This window comes from Myzus persicae, unplaced genomic scaffold (assembly GCF_001856785.1).
Source record: "Myzus persicae strain clone G006 unplaced genomic scaffold, MPER_G0061.0, whole genome shotgun sequence".
NCBI lineage: Eukaryota > Metazoa > Arthropoda > Insecta > Hemiptera > Aphididae > Myzus > Myzus persicae.
In genome coordinates, this window is record NW_019104020.1 from 94,613 (window position 1) to 106,191 (window position 11,579).

Sequence of the window (11,579 nt, forward strand, 5' to 3'; positions counted from 1 at the left end):
AGAACCGTAATTTCAGACGCATTAAAATAGGTCGAAACAATAAAGAAAAAACCGTTCTGATTTCACGTGGGCACCTATAACCTAATTGACGTTTAGTCTGATAACTAGAGGCTTTTAAATCTGGAGCCAAGAGTGCTTGATGTAAGTACTCGTGTCATGACACTCATTTGGCGTATTGGCCTAATACGTTTTGAGCACTCGGTTGCGGTAAACATGTTTTTTCTAAGACTGAATGTGGTCGAATACGATTTGTATGCGCTTTTCGAGCTTAAATCCTATTGAAAGTGCTCAGGCATGTTTTGATTTCCGTTACTATTAAGAATTTGTTACCTCTGAATATTTTAACATTGTTGTTTCACTGAAGAAATATGTTTTTTATTTTTTATAACTTTATCTACTACGACAACTGTATGTCTAATTAAGAAGTATGTGTATATACTGCTGTATATATTATATTGTATTAAGATCATATGAATTTTATGAATCAGGAATGGCCAACATTCTTAATAACTTACATAATTTCAAATTTGATGTTATGTTCAACAAAGGTCAAAATAAATAAAAAAATGTATATTTTTATTAAATTATAAATCACCTATTTGGTTACAAAAAAATTAAGATTGTGTAATTCATTACAATTTTTGTGACATAATAAAAAAAATATTATCATTAAATAGAATATAAAACAACAACAAAATATTGTCCACTAGTTGGCCCTTCCTAGCTTGTATGGTGTATTAATTTGTAAAGAGTGAATACATAATTAACGGTGAAATGTGTTGTACACTTGTACAACTAAATTAACCGAGTACTGATTTTTTTTTTTTCATTTTTGTACCTGTGTAAAAATAAAATTATTTTTGATACCTACAATGAGATTTTAATTTGTTCCCAGTTACATATTATGGATAACTTTAACAAACACAGTCTTATGAAAAACAGTGTTTATTTAACATTAATATTATTATTTTTTATTTATAGTTTATTAAGTATAATCTAATATTTATAAATTGGTGGGAGGTATTAGTTTGCACTTTGCAGTAAAAAAAAATAAAAGCTGAGGTTATTATTGAAATGATAATAATAACACTGTAACATTCATAAAATTGAAACATATAATTAATATATACTCAGTTCTTTCTTTTGTAAATTTATCTTCAATAAACAACGCCAATCAACACAATATTGATTTACAAAAAAATCATGACACATAATAATATAAATTAAAAATATAATGAATATAATAGTAATGAAAAAAAATATGCCATCATTAAAGTATTAATAAAATTAAAATACATTGACAAATATTAAGAAAGTGTACTACAATGTTATCTTGATTAAAAAAACAAGTAATATAAAACAAACATTAAACACTAATTCGAACACATACTTTTTTCAAAATATAATATTTACAATCAATATAGTATATTGTATGAGAATTTAAGTTAAAAACATTACATATTTATAATTTTTACTATATAACCGAATGAAGATATCAAATAGTAAACTGGATAAAATACCCATTCAAAATCACTTATATGGTCATAAAGAAATAAACTTTACATTTAACAGGAATTCTCACAATAAATAATCGCTTATTAAATAATTGGAAATGCATGGCACATTTTTATTTAAATATACATTAAATAATAAAAATTAACTAGGAACAAAACGTTCCTGTTTCAATAAAAGTATTTTAGGAAGAAATATTTACTTACTTTTATAAATCAATCATTCAGAATGTCAAACTGCAGTTAATAGTAAAATATATCTAGTAAAACTGTCTAAGTTAGAATCTAATTTTGATATTTTGATTATTTTAACTAAACATTTAAATTTACATTATTCAATTATTTTTTTGTTTTTGAATATCTTATAGTAAATTCTAAAAAGTAATAAGTCTTGACATCAGTTGTTTCACGGTCTCCAAGAAGTTAACATTAACTTATCATTCAATTCAGATAAAATGATAGCACATACTTTTGCTTTTTCATTCTTCATGATAGTATGATATATTTTATCTTCTGGATCTTGTACGACTTTTGTTTTATAATTTTGTTTTAGGGATGCCACACCTTTTTTAGGCTGTGATATTTGTACACCTCGGCGACCTTGATAATTATCTTTTTGTTTTGCATTTGGTTTTTCAGTACGTTTCTGTAAAAATATTTAAATTAAAGATGCATGACGTTACACCTATTTAGTATTCATATTATATTATATTTTATTAATTAATAGAATTAAATTTTTTAATAGGTACCTATTATGAATTAAAAATATATCAAATGATAGATGTATGAAAATGATAAAGCAATTCTAAGAAACCTGAATTTGTCACAAAAATATTAGAAAATAGGTTTCTGCAAACAATATTTAAAAATTAAATCATTTTTACTATATATACTAGGAATTCCAAACATGTAAACATTTAAACACTTGAGTTTATTTTTATAAATACAATTTTTCCATATCATTATAAATTATAAAGGTTAAAAAATTTAGCATTACCTACCAAAGTTTGAGTAAATAGTAGAAATAAGAGCCTATTGGATAATACCGTCCGTGTAATAAACACATCGTTATTTTTTAATTGACATACATATTTAGAATTGTATATATATAATTGATTTCTGTTTGATTTTTAATGTTTGACAACAATCTATTATTTTTGGGTATGATAAAAAAAATTGATGATAATAAAATATTTAGGTCAATTGGTAAGTAAATAAACTAACATTTTACAAAACTATAAGCAATATTTCTAGGTATAGTACCTATGATGTAATAAAAATATAATGCTTAAAAAAAAATTAGTCAATTAGAAATTCAGCATTTATCAAATTCAAAACTATTTAGAACATCAGAAACAACTAATACATAAATTTAACTCAAAGCAAATATTTTTTGTGATGAATCAACTTACCCGAGTTTTACGTATGAATGCAGAGGCATCGTAATAGTTTGGTTTTTCACGGCGCACACGCTCAGTTCTACGGCGGCCGTCTGAACGTGTAGTTGGAGCGGTTGTAACATCTTTGGATTCCTGGACTGGCACGACCGCCGCCGCTGCCACCTTGGCTGGGGCGACTTTGGGGGTTATGTCTTTTTTGGACAGGTAAAATGAGTGCTTGCATTTGGTACAAGTCTTCACAGCAACTGGGTACTGAAAGTAACAACAATTGATGACAACGCCATGGCAAACAAATAAAAAAAAAGAATTTAAAGCGACAGTTGGATGACAACCAATATGGCTATACACCGCGGGCGGTAATTAATTTTTTTAACGTTACCTGTAAGCCACAACCGGGGCAAATTTTTTTCACGGAAACTTTTTTGTGTTTTAACATGTATTAATCTTTGTACGTGAATTTGACGGTGAAAAAACAACCGGCCGGCCCCGGGTGTACTCGTGCCGCAGTATGTCAGCAACGACGATCAGGCATCACCGTTGATGGTCGATGTGAAGTCCAAATAGTCGGACGAAGTTTATTTTAACGGGAAAGTAAAGAAAACATCAAAACAAAATACAAATTGAGTTATTGCCATTTTAAATCGAAGAGGACGACGTCTATCGTCTAATCGAAACGCTGTCGGTGGCACTGGCCTCTGGCGGACCATACGCCAACTGCCAAGTCCAAGTGGCAAGTACTCATTACTCAACAACTCGAATTTCCCTGTGGCGGCCGTGCCTGCCTGCGGTCGTCGTTATCACTGTAGTAAAGTTGTCATCTGGCCATGCGTCATGTTGGCAACACTCTTCGGCCACGCAGTCTTGCTCTTGCACGGTAATCGGTGACTGATACCCCAGTTCTCCAAAAACCTTAGATCATATTATTATACTAATCATTTATGATCTAAGCCAAAAACGATAAAAAAAAAAAAACATTTTCAAGTTCACATTATTTATAGCGTTTTCGATTTGACATAATAGTGTGCACGGAAAATTAATACATATTACATTGAAATATTGAATTGTCTAAGACCGTGTTCACAACCGTGGAGTTTGAAGACCACGATTTTATCACGTGTTTTATAAAACTGTAAATGTGTAAATCTGTGATTATATCTTTAATGTTTAAATTTAAGAGGACGCTAAACAACCATTTGTTGTTTCTCCGTCTTACAAGTCGGCAAATTTACCTTCTGCAAATTACGTTTAGCTCCGTCAAATTACATATTAGACTGAATGAATCGACCTATAAAGAAACTTGATGGTAAGAACATTATCTGTGTTTGTTTTGCAAATTATTTACCATAGTTCAGTTTTTAAGTGAGTTATGAGCATTTTTAATTTACGCATAACTTGTTAAAAAATTGAAATGTCGTAAAAAACCTACGTACAAATACATGTAATGTTCTAACCATCAAGTTTCATAAAAATAATTAACTCTAATTTTTAAACTTGCGAAGGTTAAGTCATTGTAGTAGTTAAGTACGTTATATACTGAATGTAAGTTTGCTATGTTAAGCACTTGTAAGTTGGGGGCAACAAATAGTTGTGTAGCGTCCCCTAAATCGTGGGGGAGAGTATGATTAAAATGTATAACCTTATAAGTTATAGGTATATACTATATTTCTTTGATTTGCGGAATAAAAATCCCCAGACTACAATGCTACATTGCTACTCACAATCACATGTAAATTATTGAACAAATATATTTTTAAATGCTAATTAGTGTAATTACTTATTGCTATCATTATTAATATTTAATTATAAATAAATACTTTATACTAATAATATTGTGTTTTACTGCAATATTATGTATAATTTGGTAAAATTAAATAACTGAAATCATTTTTTTTTTACATTAGTTGAGGTTATTTTCTATACAATTTTGATAATTTAAATACGATATAAGAATTAAGAACTTAAAATGTTATCTATTTTAGTGTACGGTGTAGTACTGTAGTGTGTAGGTTCCTACACCTTTGATAACTGATTTTTTTTTACTTTGAGTAGGTACACATTCATTGACTATTGTTTGATAATTATTTTTATTTTTATTTTATAATATATTAAATATTTCATCTGTATAAAGTACAAGTGTACAACTTACAACTAGTAAAAACTCTTCCTAATAATACTTTATTTACGTTATAGTCAAAATATTATAATAAACGTAGGTAATATTTTAAATTGTCAATCCTTATCTATAAAAATTTAACATTTTCTACTTTATAAGTAAATATTTGTAATTAAATATTAATATGTTGGTATAATTATACTAATTTGAGTTTAAAAAAATATTTGTTCGACAATGTGTGTGTGTTTGTGAGAAATATTGTAGTCTGTGGATTTTTTTTCACGTCACTTAATATGCACAATATGTACACCTTGCAGTCTTGCCCTGTCTTACGCAAATTGACAAAATCGCGACAATTTGTAAATTATTTTGAGTTGGAAATTCATAAAATATTATTCTTTTTATATCCAATCTTTAGCAGTCCAAACTATTTCGAATACTTTAAATTAAAGAACTCTACAAAAAACAAGCGACATGTTTTTATAGAACTAAAGCATTTAAAATAAAAAACAATACTCATAATCTTTGGAAAAAATATTTCGAAATTTCATTTACTAACCCCAAGAAAGCCTCTAATACATTCATTCAAGTTTGTCTAAGGTCATTAGTCATTACTCATTAGAGACCCAGATGAAATAAGAAAGTGTTCAAATTATTTACGTTATAATACAAACTAAATTATTGGTTTTATGATAATCTGTAATAATATTGTATAATTCAAAACTATTATTTATGAGAAGCTATGCTTAAAAACATTTATTAAACAGCTTACTTATTAAATATTCAATTACTAAATAATATTTTATATAATCATGATTGTTGTTATACTCTTAGTTATATTGTATTAATACTTAATAAATAAAATATAAAAATAAGAATACAATTTAAAACGAAAAAAAAATTCACAATTTTATATTCCTTCTTTATCAATATAAAATTGTGAATTTTTTTTTCGTTTTAAATTGTATTCTTATTTTTATATTTTATTTATTAAGTATTTATATAATAATATTTTCATGATAAAAATTACATCTAGGTAAGTAATATTGCTCTACGATAAGACCGATAAGAGGTAGGTATTACCTTAGTGTAGATCAAAGCTAGTAACTTAATATATTCATCTATTCATCCATATATAAGATTCCATAATTTAATACAAAATTCCTCATAATATATGTTTCTACCTTTGATAACAAAAAAAAAGTTTACAGGATAGTCTAGATTTTTATCAACTTAAATTTGTACGACATTGTTTATTTACCCTCGCGTAACTCAACGATTTCTTATCGAACGATATTCTTGTTTTGTTGTGATCCAAAAACGATAAACCAAATTTACTTGTAATTTCTGGAGTGAAATCAGGTGTAAAATCTTGCATTTTCTACACATAGTAAAAATTTAAAACATTTTTTCTCGTTTTCAGCTATTTAAAACATTTTTCATTTTCATTTCTAAAAATATCGATAAAAAATGTTCAATGGTTCAACAATTTTAAAATTCACACATCATAAGCTAGATTTTTGAATACATTATAGAAGTAAATAAAACATGTACATGTGGTAGTTATTAAAAGTTGGTTTGTGTTATTTTATTTATTTTTTAAAAAATATTTTTATTTAGGTATTCTTCAAGAAAATAATGGGCCCCACGGAACATGTTATAGTTCAGAATAATAAATAATACCATCAATAAGACGTCTCAGAAAAGTTAAATTATCTTCAAGCCTTCTGTTAGCTAACGTCTTGAGGACCAAGACGGTGCAAAACTAGGAAATAGGAATAGTCGTGGGATAGGTGATCAAGTTTTTATACAACAAAGGTCAAAAACTTTCGTTGAAAATGTTCAATTTGATTCATACCTCAAGAGTTATCACTTATCAGGATCCCACACAACGGGTCCATGTTCCTAAATTGACCTCGCAAAAGGCACAATGTAACTGCCAACTGCCAATATCTCAATAATGTAAACAATAATACGTGACATTCACTTTACAAGAGAGTTTTGTGCAAAGCAATGCTGGTAATCATTGGCAATAAGCCGTCTGACCACTTACTTAATCGGAAATGGTCTTTGGTGGTCGTCAACTATGAGAGATATGATTTTGCCAACGACATGTTAATAGTCTCACAACGTTGCTATACGGGGTTTATCAGTCTATGACCAGGAATAAATAGGTTTTGTCTTATCGCACGAAATTGCACATGGTTTATTCGTTTGCTTAATCATCTAGCTGTACATTTGAGTCGAGAACATGAATTACCTGAAATGCTTTTTGCTTTGGCTAATGCGATTTATGTAGTATTAATATCTTAGATAATATGTTCAGCTAGTATAGAAGAGTCGTGTTTTTATGAGGTATCAATTCCATAAGCTTTACAAGAAAATGTACTATAGTGTTACTATATATGTAGTATTTATAACCAATGTTAATACCCATGAATAATATTACTTATAATTAAATAACTACTAAAATATCAATATGGTTTGTCAGTCTTACAAAAAAATCCATGGGAGGGATACGACACCCAAATCCCCCCCCCTTGTAATTACGGAACTGACTATCGTGCGCCGTGTGGGTGCGACACTGCGACAAGTGCCCCCAACTCAGAGTAACAAAATTGTCAATTAATCTATAGGTCTCATGATCAACATGTGTCTGCGTCGCGCATTAAAAACAAATTTTGTTGAGCTTATTGGTCACTAGTCACAAGTCATTTAAAGTGGCGAAGTGCCGACTGGCGACTGCTCAGAACCTGTGCAGCGAGCACGTGCGTTGTTTCGAACTTCTCGGTTCTCCGACCGGCAACAATCAACATCGTTTTCACGCACAGAATATTAAAATCGAAATACTTCCTAACATTGCTTGTGAATTTCGTGAATGTAAGTATACATATTTGAGCGATAAGTATAATAATATGTTAAGTACATATTCTTATCATGAATACTTTCATAGTTTCATCATATTTTCATATTATTGTGATAACAAACATCCTATCATAATATTCTGATTTTCATTACCTATATTATCTCCTTATATACTTCAAATTTTTAATTTCGTTAAATTAGTAAAAAAATTTAAAAATTACATTAAAACCTATAACTCTTGTTATTTTATTTTTATCAACAATCGATATAAAACAGACGGTTTTTAAATACTGTACCACCTTGTTATTTTATATTTCATAGGTAATCGATGGGTATTTCTGTGCTATAAATCCTGATCGTAATTTAGGTACATAGGTATAATCCTATGAATTATGATAGCTTACATGGCCTTGTGGTCCATGAATATGTCTGATGCTTTGTATTTCTCATATTTAATTAACTAAAAGCACTGATTCAATGTTTCTTCAGTGGGAGGATTCATATATCTATGTAACATGTTTTTTTGAAACTATAACATACCTATGTGAAATAAAAAATTAATTTAAAGCAAGAGTAGACTGATAATATTTCTTAGCCCAGGAATTGTAAATCTAAGTGGCCCACGATAACCTGTTTTTTTTTTAATTTTTAGTAAAAAAAATGTTGTTCTGTTACACCAACAATTATTCTATACCACATCTAGTAACAAAAGTACCTAACAATACAGTACAGATTAAAAATTCATTAATTAATTAAAAACTTATAATTTCATAGTAAATGCAATGCGTAACATCTAATTGTCAAATAGTAAAATAATATTTTAATACGTCTATCCTACTTTAAGGTACCTGTGCTTTGGGAATAGGTGTTGTTAATTGTTAATTAAATATATGTAATTACTACCTATATTATGTATATTATGTATATTATGTACTTATATTAATAATATAAAAATGTCAACTATAAAACATAATTACATATAATATAATATACTAATATATTTTTTTTCTCTTTAGGATGAATAATAACAGTGTGTCCAGTATAAATAGATTTTCACTAATAACGTCCAACATTCCTGTTGATTTGGCATTTGATTTCATTACAAAAACTGATGTACAACAATGTTTAGAATACCTTACAGCATGGTACTGCAAAGTAGGCTGTATCCAATTATTTGACAATGATAAAATTTTAAGTTTGGATACAATACTATCTACAGATTCAATAAATAAAGTGATAGCGAAATTACCAATCGTAGATTGTGATGATTATAAACTTCAAAATGACATGGAAAATCAATTTAATAAAAAACTTAGAACATTGTGTAATTTCAATATAAGAAAGTTTTTAATCGATTTTAAATTACCAACCAGTTCTGCTAATTTAGCTAGAGTGGTATGTAAATATTCAAGTAAACCAATTGTGTTTAATTTAAATGTACCAGCATTAGAAAATGCTTGGGACTCTTGGAATACTTTTAGGAACATGACTGGTTATAGTTTACAAATTAGCATAGTTCTGTGCCTCACTAAATATGTGCCAACCAATGATGAGATAAAACGATGGGTTGGTGAACCCGTGTGTGCTTTATCTATTAGTACAAACCTTTTCAATTTAAACAAAAAAGGAAATCCAGTACTTAGTGAAGATCGTGAAGTTATTTTGAAAATAGCTATACAACAAAAATGGACAATAATTGTATCGGGTGAACCGCTACCAAATATGAGGGATTATTTTTATTACATAATATTTATAGCTAAGAACGTTCATATCCCAGATCCAATAATTGTGTGCGATGATCTTCTACAATTACCCTTGCAACCACTCAGAGACAATCTTATGTCTTGTGTGTATCATGTTTTTGAACAGGATCCAGTTAAATATACACAATACCAAAAGGCAGTACACTTGGCAATCATTGACAAAAAGGTAAAAAATATTGTTATAGCTGTTATTGGTGCCGGTCGAGGTCCTCTAGTTAAAGCTTGTTTGAGAGCTGCAGACCTAGCAGCTGTAAATGTTAAGGTATATGCAGTTGAAAAAAATGAAAATGCCATACCAACACTACTTATGTATCAAAAAAACATTTGGGGTAAATCTGTTGATGTGGTTTTCAGTGATGGGCGCGAATGGGACCCACCTGAGAAGTGTGATATAATGGTGTCTGAACTTCTGGGATCGTTTGGAGACAATGAATTGTCACCGGAATGCCTAGATGGAGCTCAGAAGTGTCTGAAAGATGATGGGATAAGTATACCTTGTGAATATTCATCCTATTTAAGGCCTGTAATGTCACATAAACTGTTTAGTCAGACTATAAGAAATGAAGCCATTGATGAATCATGCATATCAAAGTCGAAAGATGCTGCATTTGAACAGTCGTACATAGTTTTACAACCAAATAGCTATAAGCCAACCAAGACCAAAAAATTATTTTCATTTTATCACCCTAAAAAAACACTGGAAAGCAATGCTCGGTATAAATGCCTTAAATTTGAAATAACTTCCAACATGCAATTGCATGGTTTTAGTGGCTATTTTGATGCAGTTTTATACAAAAATATTATAATAAGTATAGAACCATTAACTGAGAGTTTTGGCATGTTCAGTTGGTTTCCTGTTTATTTTCCAATCAAAGACACAATGTTGGTTAAATCTGGTAATATTATATCTGTGCATTTTTGGAGGTGTTGCGATGAACATAAAGTGTGGTATGAATGGTGCGTATCTTCTCCAAACCAAACACCTATTTATAATTGCCAAGGGAAATCAAACTCTATAAGACTGTAATTTAGTAAATATTACATTTTTATTTTATTTGTACTATTTTTTTATTTTTGACTGATGTTGATCTTTTAAATGTTATAGTAAATTTTTCTATTTACTCATGTTGAATATGTAAAAAATTTAATTTATGTATTAGTTAATAGTTAATTTACCTGTTCAATCGATTTTGTACCATAGATATTAAATACACTTAATACAAATCAATATTTTAAACCTACATTTTTAATTCTTTATACAAATTAGATAAAACTCAAGTGACTTTGATGGCGCAATGATCACAAAAAGAGGACTAACTTAAAGTAATTTCTTATTGGGCACAATTGCTTTTTAGTTAGTTATTAAAAGTTACAACACTTATTAAATTTTCAAAAATATTATTCTTAGGCTTCAATGTTACTGGGTGACCATTATGTTGTGTACTTCTGTCGTTACAACATGTAAGTTAGATAAATTCCATGCTTTTGAAATAGTCCAACTCTTCGGCTACTGGGCCAACATCAGCATCCAGTAATGCCCATATTATATTATACGGTAGACTTTCGATCATTTCAAAAACTATATGAATCGATCATGGACGCTTGGTGTCCTAAGAAAATACCTATATTATTCATAGAAATTACACTTATTTTAGTTTTCCTGATAAATTCACAACAAGAATGTTCGAGACGGCGGGTGACACCACGTCATGCATAGGTACTACTACTCCATATTAATTTTAAAAATGTTTAAATCTTTGATGGAAAAAAAAATGTTGAAGACGAGTAGGTATTTATTTTTTACATACCTAACCTTAAACTTGACTCTTCAGCACATACCTTTCATGTGATAAGTAAAATCACGAATACCTATAACAAAGGAGTAAGTGGTCGAGATAAAGGATAAAAGAGGGAATCTTAGAACCCT

The 11,579-nt window shown here is 29.0% G+C and overlaps 2 protein-coding genes across 2 annotated transcripts; one reads left to right on the forward strand and one right to left on the reverse strand.

Annotated features, from left to right (window-relative positions):
• Positions 1-195: 195 nt before the first annotated feature.
• Positions 196-3,567, reverse strand: LOC111037671 (UPF0547 protein C16orf87 homolog). Its single transcript, XM_022320363.1, has 3 exons — positions 3,291-3,567; positions 2,924-3,163; positions 196-2,157 (listed from the first exon to the last, which is right to left on the reverse strand). The coding sequence occupies exons 1-3, from the start codon at positions 3,345-3,347 to the stop codon at positions 1,918-1,920; spliced, it is 537 nt and encodes a 178-aa protein (XP_022176055.1). The 5' UTR covers positions 3,348-3,567; the 3' UTR covers positions 196-1,917.
• A 174-nt stretch (positions 3,568-3,741) lies between these two features.
• LOC111037666 (protein arginine N-methyltransferase 5-like) lies at positions 3,742-11,368 on the forward strand. The gene is made up of 3 exons (XM_022320355.1): positions 3,742-4,040; positions 6,645-7,904; positions 8,906-11,368. Coding segments are annotated over exons 2-3 (1,776 nt in total). The 5' UTR covers positions 3,742-4,040; positions 6,645-7,902; the 3' UTR covers positions 10,680-11,368.
• The last annotated feature ends 211 nt before the right edge of the window (positions 11,369-11,579 follow it).

Bases quoted from the DNA above. Each gene is read 5' to 3' on its own strand.
- LOC111037671 (XM_022320363.1), bottom strand. From the start codon at position 3,347: ATGTTAAAACACAAAAAAGTTTCCGTGAAAAAAATTTGCCCCGGTTGT. The intron at 3,164-3,290 runs GTAACGTTAAAA...TGTTACTTTCAG, and splicing joins GCCCCGGTTGTGGCTTACAG to TACCCAGTTGCTGTGAAGAC. The intron at 2,158-2,923 runs GTAAGTTGATTC...ATATTTTTACAG, and splicing joins CATTCATACGTAAAACTCGG to AAACGTACTGAAAAACCAAA.